At 38.4% G+C, this 26,436-nt stretch overlaps 1 protein-coding gene across 1 annotated transcript; it reads left to right on the forward strand.

Annotated features, from left to right (window-relative positions):
• Positions 1-253: 253 nt before the first annotated feature.
• On the forward strand, positions 254-2,263 carry Kif2b (kinesin family member 2B). Its single transcript, XM_052196573.1, has one exon. The coding sequence runs from the start codon at positions 254-256 to the stop codon at positions 2,261-2,263; it is 2,010 nt and encodes a 669-aa protein (XP_052052533.1).
• The last annotated feature ends 24,173 nt before the right edge of the window (positions 2,264-26,436 follow it).

The raw sequence follows: 26,436 nt of genomic DNA on the forward strand, positions 1-26,436 counted from the left end.
AGCTGTCTCTGTACTATCCTAACTACACAGATGCTGACACGTATCACCAGGCCTCCATCTCTTCAGCGTCATCTTTTGGTCCCTTTGTGACGAAAGGAGCCTCAGCCAATGCCCTGGTGCTTGGCTCACAAAGGCGGGAGCAACGCACATCGATGCTCGAGCTCTGGACATTCAGGCTGGCTTAGGACTCCGGTCCTGTTGTGCCAACGCCAAGAGGCTCAGAAAGCGAGCCCTGGTAACTCCACCACTCACCATGGCCAGCCAGTTCTGCCTTCCTCTGGCCCCACGCCTCTCACCCCTTAAACCTCTGAAATCCCACTTCACAGACTTCCAGGTGGGCATCTGTGTGGCAATACAGCGCAGTGACAAACGGATTCACCTGGCTGTGGTCACAGAAATCAACAGAGAAAACTCCTGGGTCACGGTAGAGTGGGTTGAGAAAGGAGTCAAAAAGGGAAAGAAGATCGAACTGGAGACTGTACTTCTGTTGAATCCAGCTCTGGCCTCTACTGAACACCAACGGTCACGTAGGCCCCTGCGCCCGGTGTCTGTAATACCTGCTACTGCCATTGGAGACCAGCGTACAGCCACCAAGTGGATTGCGATGATCCCACACAGAAATGAAACCCCCTCGGGGGACAGCCAAACCCTGGTGATCCCCAGCAACCCTTGTCTGATGAAGCGGAAAAAATCCCCCTGCCTGCGGGAAATTGAAAAGCTGCAGAAGCAGAGAGAGAAGCGCCGGCGACTGCAGCTAGAGATCCGAGCTAGACGAGCCCTTGACATCAACACTGGAAATCCGAACTTTGAGACTATGCGCATGATTGAGGAGTACCGCAGGCATCTAGACAGCAGCAAGATGTCCAGCCTGGAGCCCCCAGAAGACCACCGCATCTGTGTGTGTGTGAGGAAGCGCCCTCTTAATGAGAGAGAGACCACCATGAAGGACCTAGATATCATCACTATTCCCTCGCACAATGTGGTCATGGTTCACGAGTCTAAACAAAAGGTGGACCTGACTCGCTACTTGGAGAACCAGACCTTCTGTTTTGACCATGCCTTCGACCACACGGCATCCAATGAATTAGTTTACCAATTCACCGCCCGGCCTCTTGTGGAGTCCATCTTCCGAAAGGGCATGGCCACTTGTTTTGCCTATGGGCAGACTGGCAGTGGAAAAACCCACACGATGGGTGGAGCCTTTTCAGGAAAGGCCCAAGATTGTTCTAAAGGCATTTACGCCTTGGTAGCTCAGGATGTCTTCCTCTTACTAAGAACCCCCGCCTATGAGAAATTGGAACTCAAAGTCTACGGGACATTTTTTGAGATCTATGGTGGCAAAGTGTACGATCTGTTAAACTGGAAGAAGAAGCTGCAAGTCCTGGAGGATGGAAATCAGCAAGTCCAAGTGGTGGGGCTGCAGGAGCAGGAAGTGGGCTGTGTGGAGGAAGTCCTGAATCTGGTGGAGCTCGGAAATAGCTGTCGGACTTCCGGTCAGACCTCTGTCAACGCCCACTCATCCAGGAGCCACGCTGTGTTCCAGCTCATTCTGAAGTCCGGAGGGAAACTGCACGGCAAGTTTTCCCTTGTTGACTTAGCTGGGAACGAAAGGGGAGCAGACACTGCCAAGGCCACCCGAAAGAGGCAGCTGGAAGGGGCTGAGATAAATAAGAGTCTGCTAGCCCTGAAAGAGTGCATCAGGGCTTTGGGTAAGAACAAGTCTCATACCCCATTCAGAGCCAGCAAACTCACGCAGGTGCTCCGGGACTCCTTCATAGGGCAGAACTCCTACACGTGCATGATCGCTACAATCTCACCCGGGATGACTTCCTGTGAAAATACCCTCAATACTTTAAGATATGCAAACAGAGTCAAAGAATTAGCATTAGAGGCAAGGCCCTCCTACCATCATTGCCTCTCTCCAAGTGGCCATCAAGTACCACTAATGATAGAAAATCGCAAGACCAATTCAGAAAAGTCCCTTCAGAGGGATGAAGTTATTCAGATACCTACTGTACAGAAAGATGAAGAGAAAGAAAGTGATGAACTCACATTAACAAAGGAGCCAGCAGCTTCCTGGAGCAGGTCCAATCAGTGGTGGGAGGCCATCCAAGAAACGGCTGAGGGAGTCAACTGTGATGTGGATTTTTGCATTGCGCAGTCTTTATCCATTTTGGAGCAGAAAATTGGTGTGCTGACTGATATCCAAAAGAAGCTCCAGTTGCTACGAGATGACCTCCAAAAGAAAAGCCAAGTTGAGTGACAGCGACGACCAGAGATCAGGAATGAGATCTTGGATACAGTTCTGATGTTTCTACCTCTTGTTACAGTAATCTGTCCAAATTATCTAAGCATAAAGGTCCCCTGGAGAGCTTACATCTTAAAGCATCCTGGTCAAAAATGTGGTCTTTTCTTCTGCCTCTGTATTTTCATAGTTTACTTTCATTCCGTGTGTCGTTGGGTTATACCCTATGAGGATTTTCCCTACCACTATCCCTACTGACAACAAAACAAGAAACATTTTGGTTGTTATAACTGGGGTAGGGGGATATATAACTGACATGATGTGGGTCACCAGAGAGCTTGCTAAATAGTCTATAATGCGAAGATTGCTTCCCACACAAATAATTACCTGTTTTGTTTGAAAATTAAAATAGCCCTGAGGTAGAAAAAAAAGCAGCTTCAGTGAAACATTTAAGTCCCTACCTTTGTAGCTGGCAATGCAAAATGCTGTGTCAACTCAAGAGGGGTATGAAAACATGAAGAAGGAGGACATTAAGCAGGAATCAATCAGATACCCAGTTCTAAATCTTTCTCTGTTGCACGGTTGTGTGGATTCAGATGGCTTCTGAGATTGTCATTCTGAGAGGAAAAAGAGGAAGTAAACTCTCAGAGAATGTGTGAGAGCCTAGAATTGAGAGGGTTTGGTTATCATAGCATTTAAGTTTTAAGTTGTAATAACTGTACTGTTTATCCCTGAACCATTTGTGTGTGTGTGTGTGTGTGTGTGTCTGTGTGTCTGTGTGTCTGTGTGTCTGTGTGTGCACGTGCCTGCACTCTAACACACATGAATACCTGTTCAGTTGTGTCTGTGTAGGGAATTTTGATTGATGTTTTTAATTTTTCACACATTATTGTATTTTTCACTGTTATGCTTTGTAAAAAAGAATTCTGGTTTCAAATTGGGGCAAGAGGCAGCAAGCAGGAAAATTCTCATATAAAGGACTGTAGAGCTCACAACAGCTTAGAGCACACAGTTTGTGAGAAAATGTAATGCCTTGGGTCAATTAGCTGTGGAGACTTTTAGATGTGAGGGTCAAGACGATGATTGTTTTAAAGGAAAAATGTTCATCTAATATGGGAATGAAAATAGAATAGCACACATAAAAAATTAATGCCCTAGTATCAACAAACATGTGCAACATAATAGGATATTTTTGTCTCCAAATATGTCAATTCTAAAATCATTCTGCAAGGGCAGAAGTGATTTATTTACACAGAAAATAAGACAAACCTGGGAAATTGGTGAGCATAAAAATGTAGCCTACAAATTCTAGAGGCACATTTAGAAAAAAAAAAAAGGCTTATTGTTTCAAACTCTAATATATGAAGGCCCAAGAAGAATGAGGAAAACAGTTACATATAAGGTGACCCCCGACCATACAGTAATGGAATAGTAGCATCCCGTGAAGAACAGAGAGTGAAACAGCTTCACCCTGGACATTCAGTCCTCAGTAATTCAGATACTTTAAATATGTTTCACTATCTTAATTTCTTCAGATGAAATTGTACATTATTATTAAAACAACTTCAACTTTTCAAATCGAACTTTAGTATACGATGACTTTCATTAAATAAAAACCTCATTCAGGAAAAAAAAATCTGAGAGGAAGAGGAGGGTGGTTCAGTGGGTAAAAGAGTCTGCATACAAGTGGGTGAACATGCACTCAGAGCCCCGACATCAATGTCAAGAATAAGATGTGACAATTAACTTCAGTGGGATTAATTAACAGGATGGGAAATGGGGTATCAGGAGACAGCAAACCTGAGTGAAAAGCAGCAAACTCTAACTCCAGTGAGAGACCCTGTCTCCAGAGGATGGAGGAGAGATGTGGAGGACACTTGACATCCCCTAGCATACTATACAACTACTGGAAGTGTGTGGATAAGCACAAATGTTTTCATATACACACACACACACATATACACACACACACACACACACAGAGAGAGAGAGAGAGAGAGAGAGAGAGAGAGAGAGAGAGAGAGAGAGAGAGATCTACCTTCCCCTTTACTGAGATAATTTATAGTCTTAACAAGAAAAGGTTTGACTTCCTCCTCCTCACAACTTCAACTGCTTCAACAGTGTCACACAAATTTGCATAAAGTACTTGGATTTCAGCATTCCGATATTTTGTTTTCTAACAACAATAATAAAGGGCACAAATAGCTATAACTATTCAAGAACTTTACAAAGTAAATTCTCCTGGGCAAGGACTACAAACAGGACATCAACCATAGTGCTCTGGGAGCTGCTTCCTTCTCCCACTGCAGCTCTTATCCTTCAATTAAAGGTACAGATGTGGGAGCGAGCCGGGGTTGCTTCTTTCTTACATGTATTCTGACTGATGTTGCTTTGTTGGGATTCTGCCACAAATGTTGGTGTTGAATTCCTCAGTCTATGGTATGTGCAAATTCAACAAAGTAGGTCTTGTAAAGTTTTAGAAAAGTTTTTTTTTTATCAACATAGTATAATCATACTCATCCCTGTTAATTTTATCAGGCAGTACATACACATAGAGTCTTTCATATAAATATAAAAATATATATAAAAATTCTTTCACACACACACATATATATACACACATACACACATCTGAAAGACACTAGTTTATCCATGTACAATAGCATTACTTCCATTATAATCCACAGTTGCATATTCAATGTAGAATGTAGAAAAGTCATGTAATCAGCCATTAACTCTTTAACCTTGAGCAGATACAGAAAATGTGTATATATAAACATCATTTACTAGGACAATAAGAGTTAAATTCTCCTTTGAAATGATTTTTCCGTATACCTTCATGTAAGGTGAAGGCAGTTTCACAAAGTACTCTTATCTTATATATGAAATCTATAATTTTAAAAATAACGGCAGTAGTCAAAGGGAAAAACAGAAGAGGAGAAAAGAGATGGTAAAAGATACAGTAATACCTAGGTCATCAGTAGATGAGTCTCTTCATTATCTAGCACAAAGTGGCTATTCCTATACACAACAAAAACAGACAGTGAGTGGTATTTATATATTTATACACATTTATCTGTGTGTTAATAAAAAATGAAGCTATCTGAGAGTAGGGATAACAGGAAGATTAGAAGGATGGGGCAGGGGAGGGTCTAGAGGAAGGAATTAAACATATTTTGAGGTATATTTTGGTTTGGTTTTTATTTCTTTTTATTTGTCTTTGTTTTTGTTTTGTGGGTTTTTTTTGTTTGTTTTGAAAAAAAACAAGTTTTATCTCTGTAGCCCCGACTGTCCAGGATCATGCTCTGTCAATCAGGCTGGCATTTAACAATCTACCTTGCTCTGCTTCCTGGGTGCTGGGATTAAAGGCATGTGCCACCATTGCCTAGCCTAAATAGTTAAAACAATTTTTAAAAAAATTAAATGATAAAATTGGAAAAATAAAGTAAGGTGACCATGATCAAACTATAGTACGCGTGTGTATGTTTGTGTTTTATAGTTTGTATAATTAACATTAATTTTTGTATCATAATAGTAATATAATAAAATTCAAAATCAAAAAAATTCATTGAAAACTGAAGCAAACTCCTCACAGCAATTTCACCTACATTTTTTTACTCCATCAGTGGATGGTACAAATGTATCATGCTGAATATTTTTGCCTATGTATGTAGCACACACACCACGCACACACACACACACACACACACATACACACACCACACCACACACACACACACACACACACACACCATACCACACACACACACACACACACACACACACACACACACAAACACAAACACATGAATACATATTTCCCGGGAATTCTGATTTCCATATCCACAAAATCTCTCCAGTAAAGTGTTCTGTCTTCCTGGCTATTGTCAACATCTCTGCTCCCCTTGACATTCTACAATTCATCCTCAGTCAAATACACGTTATTATCCTTTCGCCTGGTTTAAGAATTTACTGGGCCAGGCCTCGTGGCTTATACCTGTCATCAAAGCAATAGGGAGGCACACGAAGGCAGAGAACGCTCTGATTTTAAGGTCAGCCTGATACATAAAGCTCTAGGACCACCTGGGCTACACAGAGGTCCTGTCAAAACAAAACAAAAAACATTTCTTGCGAATCCATATGGCAACTGAAGTTATGGAAAAGTAGTTATCAAATAGAATATTCTGTAATGAAACATACTTGGGAAGGAAGTCAACTGAATTACATGAGAACGGTTGACAGTTTGCACAGATGCCCTGCAGTTAAAAATGAAGGATTGTAGAGAAAATTAACATGCTAATAAGATTGTAAGGGAAACTCCAGAGCTCTGAATCTGAGAAAAATACATACTCTTAGTGCTTTGAAAGCATTCATTTACACACGGAAACCTTGACATGCTAATTATAAGCTATGCTTATCTATTAATTAAAGTAGATCTTCTCCTGTAGTGGACAGACATTTTAAATTACTCCGTGAACTTGCAACTAATAAAAACTGGCATTAAAATTTTAAGCTAAAGATTTCATATTTGCAAATTTTCCTTCTCATTATTAGCTTACAATAGCAAGTTTGGAAACTATTTTATGATTTTCATTTAGCCAATTATTTTTAGCAATCTGCATAAAGAAGTGATGTGCCAGACCATATTCATGTATATAAATATATATGGTGTGTTGTGTATGTTGTGTTTATATATATTTTGAGTGAATGAATGAAAGAATGGAATTTTCTTTAAAACTTAATTATAGATGTAAAATATTTCAACAGTATAAATACAGTTACTAACGTGCATTCCCTAAGAAAATCAATGTCAAAGTTGCTTGTCATTCACACTGTAGGATATTATCTTCAAAGCAAACCTGTCATGATTGAATTATTTGTACAATTCTTTTTAATTCTTCAAACAAGCAGTTATTCATAGCATACCTTATCATTTTCTTGAAATGTGATTTTTCATGTCATTTCCTTTTTAATCTTAAATAAAAGTAATCTTAGAAATTTAAAAAGAAAAGTACAGACTGTTTTAATGCTTTAAGCAAGCTACTGAGCCAAGTCAATAACTGTAGATAAAATCATCTATGCAGCCTTCCCAGGTCTGCATTTGAGACTCTCCTGACTGGGTATGAAGCTGCCCATGCCCATAGATGGGACAGAATGGCTTCAGTGGTGTTGTGATTTTAATGTAAATCGTCTTTTCAAACTCCTATGCTGATATCCAGTTGACATTAAGGCAATATTGAGAAGACTTTGCTTTGAAAAGAGAACAAGTAGTTCATTACTAGGGATCAACAGAGATCTGTCTGGGAAGGGTGTGGTCTGACCTGCCTATTCTTTCTCTACATACCTAAATACTTGTCCTCATCTGATACCATATAAGGAATACCACAAAAGGAATTTACCAGATGGAGGTACTTATCTTGGACATCCAACATCCAAAACCATTAATGAAACAAACTTCTTTACACATTAGTCAGTGGCATGTATTCTGTTATAGAAGCAGAAGATAACACAAAAGGTGTTAGGAAAGGTGTTAGGACTCTCAGGAAAATAAGTCAATCATCACAGTTATAAATACAAATACCTTGAAATAGTTGGCGACTTTTGACATAGTTACCTTATATACCAAGCATAGGTTCAGGTTCCATTTGGTTCACAAGGATGAGAAGGAGAGATGTACCGGCCATCAGGAGGCAGAGTTAACAACAGCAAGTGGGACCAGGTTACAAAGTCACTAGGACCACCCCCATTTTCCTAACTTCCTCCAACAAAGCTTCACTTCCTGAAGGTTTTACAGCTGACCAAAACATTGTGTTGTAAGATCAAGACAAAATATTCAATACGTAAGCCTATCAGGGACATTGGCTTTTTAAAACATAGCAGTGACATATCCTTGAGTATGCAATATTGACCTGAAGATGGAGAAATGTTACAACCAAGATGAAACCAAGGGGCAGGAGGAGGGGGAGAGAGACAGAGAGACAGAGTGAGACAGAGAGAGAGAGAGACAGAGACTGACAGAGAGAGAGAAAGAGAGAGAGAGAGAGAGAGAGAGAGAGAGAGAGAGAGAGAAGAAAAAGGAATCCCTGAGTATAAAGGACCACCAGTTAGAAACTTGTTCAGAGTTCTTTTTCTCTAAAATATTGTCTTTGAGAGAGAAAGTAAGAAAATAACATTTTATACGATGCCCATATCTCACATCACATGGATCACTGGTTTGCGACAATGAACATTGCCAGGAAACTTAGTAAGGTCGAGTGGGTCCAAGATCCCAGCACCCAGATACCCACCTGAGACAGCAGGCATCCCCCTGCTCCCTACTACATTCCTGGCCCAGAACATAGGACCCCACTCCCCACATCAGTCACATAGCCCAGAACAGAGTTCTTCCATGCTCATGAGGTATCTAGAGACCCTGAGGGTTTAGGTAATAAGATTCCCCTCTCAGATATTCCTTCATGCAAAAGTATTGAATCCGGGGTCCACCCTGAAGAGGTGGTATGCTCCATTTTCCATGATGAACAATCAATGAACAGTTTGGAACCAAGGACGGCCTCTTTGATCAAGAACACTGTGGGGAGCATGGAAAGCCTTGCCATATCTGGATGTGCTGCCTAAGTCTCTCTTAGAAGGCCTCTCCATAGTCCCAGACACCTGTCTCTAAGGTACTTTTGATCAGCTTTATATATAAATACTTCCGCCCAATAATAGAAAGTAAATTTTTCATATGGGCATTGACCTTTAAAGTTGTAGTATTCAGTATTTTCTTCCTTCTGTAAGTAAAGAGTTACACTGCTATCCTGCAGCTGCCTTATTCACATCTCCAGCTAAACAGCCAACACAGAGCTCCACAAGACACTAGCAGGGGCTATTCCCTTGATTTAACCACAGGGGTCTTTTTAGTCCTTTGTCTTCTATTGTTACATCCATACTTCCCTCAGACAGATAAACCAGCACTTAACTCTTGGCTTCCACCTGCTAGTGACCTTTGGCTTGACAACTTGGGTTTCAGCCATTGTTGGTCAATGTACAAAGTTATCTATCTGCTGATAGAGGATCTGCCAGCATTAAGGAGCCCAACAACAACAACAACAACAAAACCCATCTGGTCAAATCAATCCCTGATTCCTGATACCCATGTAGAATATTGCCTCCTTCCCATTCTATATGGTTCAAGGGGAAAATGACATGAGGGCACTGTAACAGTGAGTTTAACTGTCAATTTGACACAATGTAGAAACATTTTGGAATCCAGTCTCAATGACAGATAGTCTAGGTTAGATTGGCTTATGAGAGATTGCCCTGATTGATGTCACTGGTGGGAAAATAGAAGTCCTGGAAGCAACAGCACCATTACCTGATTTTTGGACCTATAATGCATAATGGTGGACCCAAAGCTAATTGAGTGCTAAGCAAGAATATGGTCATTTATTTCTTCTCCTCATAATGCTGGATTTCACAAGACCAACTGCTTCATGTTCTTTCCACCTTGACTTTCCTTCAACAATCACCTATACCTTGAAATTGTGACGCAAAATAAATCCTCTATACTGCATATTATTTTTTTTAACTGAGGGAATTTTATTACCACAACAGAAATTAAACTAGATAGACTTCTCACATGCAACAGGGCTCTGGACCTTTCTCTGGATCTTACTTGGATAAGTAAGTAGAAAATATGTTTATGAATATATATTTATGGCCCAAGACTTGATGATTATACTTTACTAAAACAAACAAGCAAGCAAGCAAATAAATAAATAAATAAATAAATAAAGCAACACTACCTTTTGCATATCCACGAGCTTTTATTTTTCAAGACCTTAGTCACTACCTTAACTTTTAATAATCAATTTCAATATTAGAAGCTAGAATGTAAACCCATCTCTGTCCCTCTGAATCTCTGATTTAATGAGCTTCTCGTCAGTCTTCCACATCTACAGTGGGGATAGAACTGTAAGAAGGTGCGTTGGAAGGGGAGAGAGTTCCATAGAAGAAGGTGTATGAACAAGAATCATTTCTAAACAAGAATTAAAAGCCTGACAGAATAAACTATGATATTCTTTTTGTCACATCTGGCCTAAGCAGCTGGAATGTACAAGAAAAATAAATATTTACAAGTTAATGGCTTTTGAATTAAAGTGGTTTGAACATCCCTCATGAGCACAGTCATTCATAAAAGTATCCTGAGAAGGGAGTCTAGGGGCAGAACCCTGAGACCACAAGTACTAAAGGACAAAAGCATCAACAATTGCATGGTGCAAAGGGATAAAAAAAAAAAACAAGAAGCTGGAAAAGCAAAGAAATAAATGGGATGAGAGGAGAAAAAATTGATACAGAAATAACAAAAGAAAATGATTAAAAGGAAGAGAGCTGTTATCCATATTAAGAAGAGAGCAATGCTGTAAGAGATGACTTAGGAGCAGCCTTTTTAAGATGTCAGGTCATTAATAACCTCTGAGAGATCAGGTAGACAGAAATCAGATAGCAATGGGCTGAGAAGGTAAAGAGCAATCAGGATAATGAGAGCGAAAGTGGCCCACAAATCCTAAACTGTTTTATAAATACAATCAGGAAACACAGCTTGTTCAACCCACAGCCTGACTGCCTCGTATTCTACAAACTCTGTCAATTGATCTTGCACACCAAGTCCAGACATGTGGGAATTCTGTAGAATGTGATGCATCCCCTGAAATAATTCAGAAAGTAGATGAGACTGTTTTCAGTCTTTTTGTGCCTTTGACTCACCTTCTCTCAAGACTTTAAAAGCATCAGTAATCATTAGCCTCCATAGAGCATCCACTGTATCTCCTAAGTCAACTGCCTGTTCCCCAATATCAATTACCTGCTCCCTGATACATAGCAACTTAATTTCATCTTCTTCAGCAATTCTGATTTGTTTCTTTGAAATTGACATCAGTTTGAATATGGTCTTGACTCCCGCCACACGGATACAATCTATCGTTTGACCATCCCTTACAGCTGCTCCAATCCCAGTCCTTTAACCATCTCTTCCTTCTTTTTATTTCTATCTCTGATTTCCAGTTTTTATAGCTACCCTATCAATCAAATCCATTTACTAACCTTTACATGAACTTAAGATATAATTATAATCCTGAGAGTTTTCTTTTCCTCTTCTGAGGATACATTTTATGAATAACCTTTTCCTCACTCTCGGTGTAATGGTACTTAATTGCTAAAACATAAACATGAGGGCATAAAATAAGTAATTTTAAACTGGTTGTGTTTTAAATGATTCAGAAAATAATGAATTGAGTATATTAATTTGTTTCCTCGAGAAAACACTAGCAGATATTAATATTTAAGAGATGCTTCCAGTGTTTGAAATTTTTGTACCAGAACTTTACAACTTACATGTTCAGCAATAGGGTTGTTTATGAAGAAAAGTAACCAAATGAAATAATTTCATATTTATTGGCAAAACAGTGACATCTATTGTTCAATGTTATATAAAATGGAATTTGGAATGAAAAGCAATGCTTCATTTTATGTATTGGGCTCCAGTACAATGATGACTAATTTAAATTCTTTGTTTTAAGATACTAATAGGTTCTATCCAGTGATTCAATATGAAATCAAAGCATACTGAATAGCTAGGAATATGAGATTTAATAAGTTAGCATGTCCCAGATCTGTCTTGAAGAAGAAATCAGACAATAAATGATGGAATATGATACTTGAAACTACATGTTATTTATTACAGTTATATTTTCCAATGTATGGATCAACTAAGTATGTATGTTTGATGATTTCAAAGGCCCAAACCAAACTCTGAACTTAAAGCAAAGCACTACTTTCATGATATGTCTGTTATTAACTGTCTTTCAATGTAAGTTCATTTGTCTACCATCTTGATGAAAGTTTATGATCTCTAAGGATATGAAACTTGTCAGAGGAAGTAGTTCTGTCTGCATCTTGTGTGTATACGTGCATGCTGTACATAGGTACACAGTTCAACTGGGTGTGTAGGCACCTATGAGTGCATTCATATAGAGACTATAGGATAACTTCTGGTGCCTTTTCTCAGACCACATTCACCATGTGGCTTTGAGACCAGTTTTCTCACTGGTCAGAAAACTCCCAGGATCCTACTGCCATATGCATCATCTCTATCTAATTTTGTAAGTAGGGGCACATGAAACCTAAGTTTGTGTCTAACACTTTGTAATCAGGATGCTTTGAATTCCCACTCTTCCAGCCTCTACCTCCCAAGTGCTGAGATTATAGGCACAGTTGACCAAACGTGACTTAGGACACACTTTTCTATAAGTTGTCACTAACAGTTTTTAAAAGTTTGTGAATAGGACTTCTCATTACTTGACATATACATTTATCATATTAAACATGTGTTAAAATGTTAACAACATATATCACAAGGTGGACTGACAACAGAAATAAAGGAAGAAACTCTAAAGCAAGTTTAAGTTTCAAAAGACTCTATGGCCTATATCCCAAAGTATAGACAACTATACTTGGTACTAATAGAATATGGAGATTTCTTATTCAAAAGACAATATCCAATGCATGGTCTACAAGGCTTAATGTCATCCTCAGATGCAAAAGCATGTAGCCCATCTCTGAAAGTTTTCAGTCTTAGCCATTCTAACACTATTTGGAAAGTAATTCCAAGTCCAAAGTCACTTCTGATAGAAGATAAATGGTGAGCTGTGAGTTCCTGTTGAGTCAAAATGGAACTTGTAATAGGATACACTGGTTAAAAATAATCACTCTGATTCCAGAAGGGAACATATAATAACTGGGAATGAATGGTTAAAGCAAGAACAAAACTCATAAAGGAAAAAATCAAATCTTATAGCTCGATGTCTAACATGTGGGGCACACAGTATCATGTTCTGACTTCTGTTGGGTTTGGGCTTGCCAGACATGTGCCTATGGTCTTGCTGGTTGTAGTTCCACATGACCTCTCACTCAGGTTGTCTCTATGGCTTGATTGCTACTTCAATCCCAGATATCCCATATATCAGATATCTCCACCAATCTTCGCCTTCACCTGAACCATGTCACAGGTCAGAGGATGTGTTCAGTGACTCTAAACCTATCACACACTGCCTAGCCTCACCATCTTTCCTATGAAATCTTCATGGAAGTCTACCTCACCCTTGACATTTGCATTCCGTCTGCTTATAAAACTAGATTCACATGAACTGCATCATTGTCTGACCCACCAATAGCAGTCTCCTTAGACCATAGCTGCATTAACCTCTGAATGGATCAGAACTATTAAAAGAATCTGCTCCATGGAAACAGTCTCATAGGTAGGCATATTTGGGCAGGCTCTGTGCAAGGGAAAGTCTTTTAAATAAATGCACTTTCCCATACCCTTAAGCCTACAATCCTTGAGTCTGGATAATTCCTCAGATGCCTTCAGGAATCTTTCCTGATACAAGCTAATTGATTTCTTACTGATGCTATTTTTTTCCAGAAACGAAATATCCTTTAGCTAGAACTCTACAGGGGTGTTTCTAACCAATCTGGTAGTTTTTCATATATTTCAGCTCTGCTCCCCACCCTTAAATGATTTAATAGTAAAACAGTAAAAAAATAAAAAGTTTTAAAAGAAAGCCAAAGACATCATGCTACTGCTTGAATGCTGGGATTCCTTGAAATTTGTCCCATGAACTTAATCAATCCATTCATTTTAAATTCTGGATCCCACAATTTGTAAAGGTAGGGAGACATTGTATCCACATTCTTTGCCATAATGTAGCATGAGAGACTGCTAGTAGTCACCTCTCAAGAGGACTCTTCGTCCTTGAAAGCTCACAAGCTGTCCTTAGGGCCAATATTGTGAAGCTGTGCTCCAAAAACAATCACTTCTCTCACTGAAGAGATGGCTGGGTGTTTAAAAGAGGTTGATGTTCCTCCAGAGGACCCAGGTTCAGTTCCCAGCCCCACATGGTAGCTCACTAACCCTCTTTAACTCCAGTTCCAGAGGACCAGATGCCACTTCTAGTCTCTGAAGGCACTCGATGCATGTGTTGATAACCATAAATCCTCACAGGCAGGGCACCAATGCACACAAAATGAAATAAAAAATCGACTATCATAATTTGCTTTCAGCTTCGAGATTTGTATTTGCCACAATAATTTTTAAGCTTGGTTCTTTTTGGATATAAAGAATTCTCCATTGAAAATGTTATCCTTGTTATGTTCTATTTTTTCCTTTTATAGAAAATATATTTTGCCTCACACGAAATATCTTGATAACAGTTGCCCATCCTTTTACTCCTCCCAGCCCTGCCTCAAAAAAAATCTGGATCTGCATTCTTTCTGTCTCTCAGAAAATAAGCATGCTTTAAAGGTATAATGATATAATTTAATGTGATATGATATGATATGATAAATACTAACAGATTGGAATTGGCAAGAGAGAAAAAAGAAAGAAAGGAGGTATCTGTTAAACATTTTGTAGTCATCACCAGTGGTAGTTGATCTTAATTCTTAGCTTGAGAATTTGGAACTTGGGATCATCCAAAGAGACACATCACTGGGTATTTTGAAATATGTTTATATTAAGGAACAAGATCTACCTACTAAGCAAAAGAACTCTTCCAGCACTCGGCTAGAGGAAGCACAGTGCTTCTTGCCTATCTTAATGTCTTATAGAGGAGTGCATCCTATTCCTCATAGCTGCTCCCCTCTGCCAATCTTAGTCTCCAGCTTCCTAACAGAACAGCAATGGCTCAACGGGGAACTAGCAGAGCTTTGGGACTTCTAATACACCTAACTTTGTGGATTCGGCAGCTATTAAATTCCCTGTCTTTTCTGCTTGTAAATGACTAGTGTTGGACTGCTATAGTATAAGCAATCTAGTGAAGCCCGTAATTCCAACTATTCCTGAGATTGTGGGAAAGCTGGATTTTTCAAGCCCTGTTGTTAAGAGTATTAATTTGAAGCCAGGCGGTAGTGGCGCACGCCTGTAATCCCAGCACTCTGGGAGGCAGAGGCAGGTGGATTTCTGAGTTCAAGGCCAGCCTGGTCTGCAGAGTGAGGTCCAGGACAGCCAGGGCTACACAGAGAAACCCTGTCTCGAAAAACCAAAAAAAAAAAAAAAAAAAAAAAGAAAAAAGAAAAAAAAAGAGTATTAATTTGTACACTCCATTTGTCAGTGTTTAGTGTCTGAAATTTAGACAATAGTCACATTCTATCATCCTGTATTTTTATTCATGGATTCTTTCATGAGAATAGATACAGAATAGTACATAGACCATCATATACTATACATAGACCATCATATATTATACATAGACCATCATATACTATAAATAGCCAGAAGAATAAAATAATGTTCATATCTGAAAATAGGAAATTAATATAAAGATGAAGAAGATCTAGAAAAGGTTTCAATTTATTTTTTATGTACTTATTATGTGTGGTCCTCTAATGCTTCCATACGTGCTCATAGGTGTCTGAAAGTGTTCTCTTCAATGAGAGATTATAGATGCTTATTTACACAAAGTACTGAAAAAAAATAATGACCCAAAGCAATCTGAACATGGCATGAAAAGTATTTCCCAGTACATAGGATGGTAGATAGTGGTACCTCTGGAAACCAAACCCTAATATGACATCAAAGAGCTTCCAAGGCAGTGGTTCAGTGTATATTGTAGGATGTTGTTATTCAGGAGCTCTGGGAACTGATGATGGAAGAAAGAAAATTGATTGATTTCATTTTGGCCGAAAGTCTCAGCTACTAAAAGTAGTTTTTCTCCTACTATTAAAAAAAGTACTTTTAAATCAACTCCCGAAATTCACAAAAGACATCAAAATGCCAACTCAATTCTTCACAGAGTTAGAAAGAGCAATTATCAAATTCATCTGGAATAACAAAAAACCCAGGATAGCTAAAACTATTCTCAGCAACAAAAGAAAGACTGGGGGAATCAGTATCCCTGACCTCAAGCAATACTACAGAAAAAAACTGCATGGTATTGGTATAGTGACAGGCAGGAGGATCAATGGAACAGGATTGAAGATCCAGAAATGAACCCACACACCAATGGCCACTTGATCCTCGACAAAGAGGCTGAAAACATCCAATGGAAAAAAGATAGCATTTGATGGGTATTGCATTGAATCTGTATATTGCTTTTGGCAAAATGGCCATTTTAACTATATTGATTCTACTGATCCATGAGCATGGGAGGTTTTCCCATTTTTTGAGGTCTTCTTCCATTTCCTTCTTCAGAGTCTTGAAGTTCTTGTCATACAGATCTTTCAAATGTTTGGTAAGAGTCACCACAAGATACTTTATATTGTTTGTGGCTATTGTGAAGGGGGTCATTTCCCTATTTTCTTTCTCAGTCTGCTTATCCTTTGAGTATAGGAAGGCCACTGATTTGCTTGAGTTGATTTTTATAACCTGTCACTTTGCTGAAGTTGTTTATCAGCTGTAGGATCTCTCTAGTGGAGTTTTTTGGGTCACTTAGGTAGACTATCATGTCGTCTGCAAATAATGATAGTTTGTAGGGGTAAAAGGCTTTAAAAACAATAGAGACCCCAAAAGTGAAACTTGGGGAAATGTAAGTAAAACAATGCTTCTGTTCCATCCCATTGAGAGGTCTTTCACCTTTATTTGTAAAACAGATGCAGGTGGGATACCTGCTGCTACAGAGCATCACTTAGTTGAGTGTTCATTAGCACCTCATAATCGTTCTCATAAAGTCTACTGCAAGAATCTGGCATGTTTTATGTAGACGGGCGGGGTGGAAGATGTTCAGGGAAGATAGGCAGCCTAGCATACATCCCAATAATGTGGGTGAGAGACAAAGACTGTGCCCTTGAATTCACTCTCAGTCACTTGTTCCTCTCTCAAAGGTCATACTCCATGAACATGATCATAAGGCTAGATAACAAGAGTTCAGAAATAAGGGACCATTAATTTAAAACATGGGGTATAGATTGTGCCTGTCCTCTTGTCTCAACATTTCCGAATAGGACCTTGTATCCCATTGCTAAACTATACACAAAATCTGCTAATCATACTAATATAAATATATAATTTATGATTTTTTTTACTGAAGTAGCAAGATCATAATAAATTTCATAGCTTAACAAAATGCAAGTTACTATTTGACAGTTCTACAGGTCAGATGTTTACGCTCACTTGTCGGGTCTGTGTTTCACATGAGTGAGCGCTGAAATGCCCTGGCAGGCTTTCTCAGAATTTGAAGTCTGAATTAGTTACCCTGTAAATCTCTTGTCTGATATCAGAGGCAGAAACCATACTGCCCTTATATAACACATATATATGTATATATACATCACAAGCACACACACACACACACATAAACAAAATATACATATATGTATGCAAATATGTATAATATCTAGATTAATATATACATAGAATGATGTCTACATAGAATCATCCTAAATCTCTTGATTCAGAATAAGAGAAAGATGAAAGATACTAATTAACACACACTATGAAAGAGTTATTAGTACATGCCTATAATCCCAACATTCAGGAGACGTGGCCATAACTTCAAGATAAACTGGAGTTTATTTAGTAAATTCCACACTACTTAGGGCTACATAGTAAGACTCTGTCTCAGACAGACTGAGGAGAATGAGAGCAAAGGGTGGAAGGAAAAAGCTAAAAATAACATTTTAATAAAGTTATATTTCCAGTAAAAATAGGGTTTACTTTTAAATCCAAATCTTACATTTTTCTACTCTAAGTTTTCATACTTTGCTACCTGTTTACGTGCAGTTAGATAAACTCCAAAATAATTAGTGTCTTCAAAAATAACTTAAAAATATGTACACATCTTCCAGGAAGAAGAATAACTTTAAAAAGTTTTATACATAAGCATATTAAGGAGGGACTCTGAAGTCATTAAGGTAGTCAATTGTTTCCTGGATTTACAGCAAACTTCATTAATCCTGACTGCCATACTCTCCCTCAGACTGATTTCTAGGATTCATAATCTGAGGAACTCAGACCAATATTTTGTGAGGAAAGTTGCTTCTAAAATAAGTAACTAGTTTAGTGCATCTTTGGAAAATAACAGTGTCAAAACAAGCAGGTTGCTGAGAGGATGATTTATGCTTTAATTGTTTTGTATCTGATTCACATGCTGATTGACCAAAATAACAACAAAATTAAGCAAACAGGTGCACATGTTAGTTTAAGGCTTATTGTGTCTCTTTGAGCCTATTAAAATTCACATCTAATGGAGAACTGAATGTTTGGTCCTCAGAACTGAATGTTTGACACTCAACTATAATAGATTCTAACACTGAGAATGGTAGGTTATTATAACAAAACAAAGTGATTGCCATGAGCAAAGAATATCATATTAAGACCACACTGGGCATGCGGAATAGATATCAAAATTACCCAGTGCATCTGCTGAACAAATCTGAGGCCATTCAGAGGTGTTGCTAAAGCGTCCGCTATGATGTAAGAAAATAAATGCTCTCATTTGTCATGTGACCCTTTCAGCAAAGATCAAAACAAAAATAAAGAACAAAACAAAATGGCCACACAAGAAAAAAATAGAGAGAGAAAATAGAAAAAAGTTCTTTCAGAGATAATCATGTAAACAAAGTACATGGTTTACTCCAAAAAAGAGATATTGAGTTTAAAAATAGCATAGCATATAGAAAAACATGATATCATAGTATTCATCCCTTATTACTTTCATGAAGTCAAAGGTAAAAAGTTACAGAAGTAACATGGGTGACATCAAAGCATAGCTCCCTGACTTCCATTCTGTTGCTGATTCTTCCATTATATAAGGGCTATAGGCTATATGAACTCTTTTCATTGAGTTTTGGGGCTTTGGAAAACACTAATGATCTGCCCTGTAAATTTGGTAGAGATTTCAAAGAAAAATATTCTATAGTACTATATTATATAAAATACATTATTTGTTTTTGTATTAAAAGGACTGTTTCCTACTCTATTTTTTTCGATTTTTAAGATTATAATATGATTACATCATTTTTGTATTTTAACATTCCATTTCCATATATTAATTTTTGTCTCTCAAAAATCTAACAAGGTTGCCGATCTGTCCTCTTGATGGTGTCCTTTGCCTTACAGAAACTCTGTAACCTTATGAGGTCCCATTTGTCAATTCTTGCTCTTAGAGCACACGCTATTGGTGTTCTGTTCAGAAACTTTCTCCCTGTACCGATGTCCTCAAGGGTCTTCCCCAGTTTCTTTTCTATTAGCTTCAGAGTGTCTGGCTTTATGTGGAGGTCCTTGATCCATTTGGATTTGAGCTTAGTACAAGGAGACAAGGATGGATCAATTCGCATTCTTCTGCATGCTGACCTCCAGTTGAACCAGCACCATTTGTTGAAAAGGCTATCTTTTTTCCATTGGATGTTTTCAGCCTCTTTGTCGTGGATCAAGTGGCCAGAGGTGTGTGGGTTCATTTCTGGATCTTCAATCCTGTTCCATTGATCCTCCTGCCTGTCACTGTACCAATACCATGCAGTTTTTAACACTATTGCTCTGTAGTATTGCTTGAGGTCAGGGATACTGATTCCCCCAGATTTTCTTTTGTTGCTGAGAATAGTTTTAGCTATCATGGGTTTTTTGTTGTTCCAGATGAATTTGATAATTGCTCTTTCTAACTCTGTGAAGAATTGAGTTGGGATTTTGATGGGTATTGCATTGAATCTGTATAGTGCTTTAGGCAAAATGGCCATTTTAACTATATTGATTCTACCGATCCATGAGCATGGGAGGTTTTCATCAAGAGGACAGATCGGCAACCAACAAATTGGGAAAAGATCTTCACCAATCCTACATCAGATAGAGGGCTAATATCCAATATATATAAAGAACTCAAGAAGTTAGACTCCAGAAAACCGAACAACCCTATTAAAAAATGGGGTACAGAGTTAAACAAAGAATTCTCACCTGAAGAACTTCGGATGGCGGAGAAGCATCTTAAAAAATGCTCAACTTCATTAGTCATTAGGGAAATGCAAATCAAAACAACCCTAAGATTTCATCTTACACCAGTCAGAATGGCTAAGATTAAAAATTCAGGAGACAGCAGGTGTTGGAGAGGGTGCGGAGAAAGAGGAACACTCCTCCACTGCTGGTGGGGTTGCAAATTGGTACAACCACTCTGGAAAGCAGTCTGGCGGTTCCTCCGAAAACTGGGCACCTCACTTCCAGAAGATCCTGCTATACCACTCCTGGGAATATACCCAGAGGATTCCCCACCATGTAATAAGGATACATGCTCTACTATGTTCATAGCAGCCCTATTTATAATTGCCAGATGCTGGAAAGAACCCAGGTATCCCTCAACAGAAGAGTGGATACAAAAAATGTGGTATATCTACACAATGGAGTACTATTCAGCCATTAGAAACAATGAATTCATGAAATTCTTAGGCAAATGGATGGAGCTAGAGAACATCATACTAAGTGAGGTAACCCAGACTCAAAAGGTGAATCATGGTATGCACTCACTAATAAGTGGTTATTAACCTAGAAAACTGGAATACCCAAAACATAATCCACACATCAAATGGGATACAAGAAGAAAGCAGGAGTGGTCCCTGGTTCTGGAAAGACTCAGTGAAACAGTATTTGGCAAAACCAGAACGGGGAACTGGGAAGGGGTGGGAGGGAGGACAGGGGAAGAGAAGGGGGCTTACGGGACTTTCGGGGAGTGGGGGGGGGCTAGAAAAGGGGAAATCATTTGAAATGTAAATAAATTATATCGAATAAAAAAAATCTAACAAGGATTTTTTTTTTTTTTTGCAGTGCTTTAGGTAGCAATCCTCAGAATCAGATATCAGGATGAAGTATTGTATAAAGTAGGAAGATGAAAGCTTTATGGTGGCACATCAAGAGAGCAGGGTAAGTCAAGAGAGCAGTGTGGACATAAAAGAAGAGAGGGTCACTCCATTCTCATCTTCCAGGAAGATTTCTATTGACTCCGTGTGAGAAAACTGACCTTTTATAGCCCTCTGTCCTTTAGACATTGGCTAGGTAACTCAAAGGGGAATTTGATTCTCTGTCTCTTCCCATTCATAGAAATGTAGGTCTCAGAACCCCACAGGCAATCTCTTGCTATCTGTAGGTATTCATAAAAAGAAGACACGAAGTGGGGAGGGAGACATATTGGGAGGTGTCAGGGAAAGCCGGAGGAAGGTAATGTGGAGTGGCCATGATTAAAATGCAGTGCACACATGGAGGAAAATTCAGAAAAGAGATAAAAGTATCATTTAATAATAAAATAATGCTAAGTGAGCTAAAGGCATATAAGCCAAGTGAAAACATTTCACCCTACAGTCAGATGTCAATATCTCTCTTTTAAAGATCATAAAACTAAGACTGAAAAGATGGAAGATAAAAGCGTGATACCATGTGTCCACCCTCATGGCATTTCCCTCTGTGCCATATTTTCCCCTCTCCCCACCCCACATCTCTGGAAGCTAATGATGTTCTTACTCTCTCTACAGTATTGGTCTTCCAGTTTGTCACATGGCTGAAATCACACACCAAGTAGGATGCATGATACACAAAGCAGACCCTAATGCAGTTACAGGTTTTAGTAAACCATTTATACAGGTTCATCGGTTCATGGATTCAGCACATTAATGTAAGTTATCAATTAATAATAGAGACACTATGAGTGATAAAGTGGAGCATTTAAGGCCTCTCTGGGCCAACTACAGCCTAAAACTGCTCTGAAAGTGGTCCATTTGATAAAGTGGAGGTGAAGAGTGGTTTGTACAATCTCAATGATAGGTAAAGGAGTGAGGCAGATTACGTGACCCTGGCTATATATCTTCCATTGTTCTTGCTGTTTTCACCATTACAGCTTGGTATATGATAACATTAATTCCATTAACAATTATTGTATGTTTCATAATAAAATATGACCTTATGTTTGATAGAACTTCAGATATTTCTGCTTCCATTGAATTCTTTTTCTTTTGCACTTTGATATACTATAAAGTCAGTGGTCACGTGTACAGAGGATCTGGCAAACAAAGCAATTCAATGAATCAGGTCAGCTGTGAGAGACAATAAAAAAGGTGACCCTCTGGGGAATAGCTCCTGTCTAAAGGAGGCAGTCACTTCTCAGACTAGCTTATTGTTGCCATGGGGATTTTTCCAAACTCAGTCAAAAAATCAGAATGTTTCATATATACTCTCATACTTTTAGTGCTCTCAACACCAATTTCATAAAGTCTCCAGTGCAGCTCACATGCAAACACACACACACACACACACATTTGGGGGTAAGGGAGAGAGGGAGAGAGAGAAGAGAGAAGAGAGAAGAGAGAGAGAGAGAGAGAGAGAGAGAGAGAGAGAGAGAGAGAGAGAGAGTCCACAAGCAAAACTCCTTGGTTCTCTGAAATAATCCAGCAAGGTTGATTAAAGAATGTCTTTCATATATAGACATTCAAACATTTTTTTCAGGGCTGGAAAGAAGCTGATAGAATGTTAGCCTTGATTGAATGAGGCCATGAGCTAACTTTCTAGCATTGCAGTAACTAAATGAATATTAAAATATAGTACTGCTTGAAACCATGAAAATATGGAAGTGTACTTACATATTAAAGATGTAAGCCTTTAATTTTGTGATTTGTGGTTGAATTATTGTGCATTATAATACATAGATGCAAACACAGAGAGATACACAGAAAAGGACCTAGCTATGGTATTCAGTTTGAGATTCCTAAGCAAGTAAAGTTTTCTGCGAACTATAAAATTATAACTTGGCTATAAGAAATACATTATTTTCTAAAGTAAACAGCGCCATTTTATTTTGAGTCTGGTTCTAAATGTTGAGTTTTTCATGAACTTATAGCTGCTATAAATATAAAGTTGATTTCCTACAGGAAACAAATCTGATTTACCATTGATCTCCATGAACTATAGTGAAAGAAAGGAAGTCTACATATCTTTTTCTATGAAATACCTTAGCAAAGAGTAAACATGTGACTTTCTATCATTATACAACATCATAATGAAATGTGGAAACTGTGAAGTGGGAATATATCATTGCAAATGTTAAAAAATATATTATGAAACAGCAAAGGTATAAGAGATCTTTGAAAAATGGTAACTTTTTGTTTTTTTCAGACTGGAAAGAGGGTTTTATTTAAGATAAGCAAGTTCATAGACCTCTTCTTTAATTACCATCGGATGCCGTCAAATGCTGGTTCTTTGCTGCTTTGTGGTATTTTGTTAGACTTCAGGTTAACGGCTCTGTGCACATTGGTTACAAGTATAAATTGTTAAAATTATTTTTGAAAGGAAAGGTCTTCAGTGAACATCATCATTGAACATAAATCTTTTGTGAAAGGAAGAGATTCCACAAGCAAAACTCCTTGGTTCACTGACATTCAAAGTTGTATGAAATATCATGTTGAAAACGATAAATATAGACCCCGATCATATCATGAGGGAAAATGGGTAGTGTTTGGTCAATGTAATCAAGTCACAAAAAAATTTGAAGAACCCAGGTAGAAGAAAGTGTAACCTAACTGCTGAACTGCTGAAACATGGTGATTACAAATCAACTGAACTGGGCCATGACAAATAAGCTAAACAGTGATTAGAATTAAGCTGAATCCACAAATTATAAACATACTGAAGAAGGACAGTAAGGAAAAGTCATGACGTCAAAGACTGCCTGCTGAAGCTCATTTTGGAAAAAGAACACTGCTGAAAGTAAGGATGTGTCTTTATCTATATAAATGCAGAACTGAAAATTAAAACTTTGAGCCTTGATCAGAACTTTTGTGTTGGCTCCATTCTTCTCTTGCCGCCACCAACCCCCCTCCCCCCACCTGCTTAATTCCAGGCTCCCTTTCAGGTAAACCCAGTTTGCCCATTGCTGCTGGATGGTTACAATTAAGCCTAAATACATGTAAATCAATGTGAATTGAATGTGTCAAGAAATAAATGTGCTAAGGTAAAAGAGAACCTCCAACTTCAAAGACTATAGAATGCTTCTTTAACAACCAAGGGCCTTAAGTTACAGATACTATTTCATTGCTCAGACACAGACTGATGGGATGGGAGAATGAAAGGAGATTGTTAGATTGTGGAGTATGTTTTTGGCAGAGGAAAACTGATATTTTGGATAAATATCAGAATTTTATGTTTACTTGAATATAGTTTCTGTAGAGGGAGATAGGCTGGGGTAAGGCTAAAAAAAAAAACAAAACGTGGCAAAAACATTGAACAGTAATAGGATCCTCTGAATATTTAAGTGTTGGGGTGATTTATTCTATAGGACTGTTGAGAACCGTGCTATCATAATGGGGAAGAAAGGGGGTATTTTAGAGACATGGTGAATATTTTCAGAAGATTTATTTGCATATGGTTTTTACAATCCATTTATGGAATCCAATAATATCACCAGAACATGAAAGCACACAAAGATATAATTTAAATATTAAACACTTATTTTGAGCTTTTGGTTTGCACATGCTAAGACTGGATGCTCAACACATACCACAGGAAGCTACCTCTCACAGAGCCCTATTCTTCTAGAATTGCAAACAGCCACATAATCTCATTCAGCAGAAATTTTCTATCCATGCATTGCCTGCTGAAGCTATATGTATTTTTTGCATTTGTTTATTCAATTTTCCATGAGCTTAATCTGAATAGCTATCTAATATATTCTCTGAGGATAGAGTAAAACAGCTTGTCTCTTTTCTGAGAAAAAAATGTGGACTGAATTATTTATTTCTAACTTCTTAAGAAGCTTATGAAATGCAAGATGAAAGGTCAGGATTAATTATGAAAAGTGGTGTGAATTCCAACAGAAGAAATGTATGTTAATTGGCAAAGGATATACGAAGTAGCTATTACCTTATTGATATTCAACAAAACTTGATGAGACTAAAAATGTCTTATTTTTAACAAGTTGTATGTTGTGATAATGTTGATGTTAGTGCTGAGGTGCATAAAATCTTTGAATAACATTTTTCCTCACAAGTAGTTCTCATGGGCACTTAGGCTTCCTATGACTGTGAAAAGTAGGATCTGATAATTTGGTGTTGGATAATCAATTGGTTTGTTCTTCCCTGGGGAAGACCATTTCTCCTGTGTTCAACGTTCTCTAGTTGCATAGTTAACCATTATCTTACTTCTTCCTTAACATTTAATTTCTTCTCCTTCCTATTCTTTTCCTAATTTTTGGACACAAGCACCTACACTATTGATTGTAATTCTGTCTTTTTCTTTTCTATTTTTATTGGATATTTTATTTATTTACATTCCAAATGTTATCTCCTTTCCCTATTCCCCACCTCAGAAACCTCCTATCCCATCCCCCTCCTTCTGCATCTATTAGGGTGTGCCTCCACAAAGCCACACACTCCTGCCTCCGTGCCTTCACATTCCCCTACATTGGGGCATGGAGCCTTTGCAGGACCTTTTCTCTCATTGATGCCTGACAAGGCCATCCTCTGCTACATATACAACTGTAGCCATGAGTCACTCCATGTGTCCTCCTTGGTTGGTGGTTTAGACCCTGGGAGCTCTGGCTGGTTAATATTGTTGTTTTTCCTATGGGGTTGCAAATCCCTTCAGCTTCTTCAGTCCTTTCTCTAACTCCTCCATTGTGGACTCCATGATGACTTCAATGGTTGGCTGAAACCACCTCCCTCTGTATATGTCAGGCTCTGGCATAGCCTCTCAGGAGATAGCTATATCTCCAGTCAGCATGCTCTTCTTGGCATCCACAATAGTGTCTGAGTTTAGTAACTATATAGAATGGATCCATAAGTGGGGCAGTCTATGGATGGCCTTTCCTTCAGTCTCTGCTCCACACTTAGTCTCAATGTCTCCTCCCATGGGTATTTTCTTCCACTTCTAAGAAGGAAAGAAGTATCCACACTTTGGTCTTCCTTCTGCTTGAGCTTCACATGGTCTGTGAATTGGATCTTGAGTATTCCGAGCTTTGGGGCTATTATCCACTTATCAGTGAATGCATACCATGTGTGTTCTTTGGTGATTTTGTTACCTCACTCAAGATGATATTTTCTACTTCCATCCATTTGCCTAAGAATTTCATGAATTCATTGTTTTTAATAGCTGAGTAGTACTCCATTGTATAAATGTACCACATTTTCTGTATCCATTCCTGTGTTGAAGGACATCTGGGTTCTTTCCGGCTTCTGGATATTATAAATAAGGCTGC

The sequence above is a fragment of the Apodemus sylvaticus genome, chromosome 10, assembly GCF_947179515.1.
Source record: "Apodemus sylvaticus chromosome 10, mApoSyl1.1, whole genome shotgun sequence".
In the NCBI taxonomy this organism is placed as follows: Eukaryota; Metazoa; Chordata; class Mammalia; order Rodentia; family Muridae; genus Apodemus; species Apodemus sylvaticus.

What these genes read in the sequence shown, in the direction of transcription:
- Kif2b (XM_052196573.1), top strand. Translation starts at nt 254, where the DNA reads ATGGCCAGCCAGTTCTGCCTTCCTCTGGCCCCACGCCTCTCACCCCTT.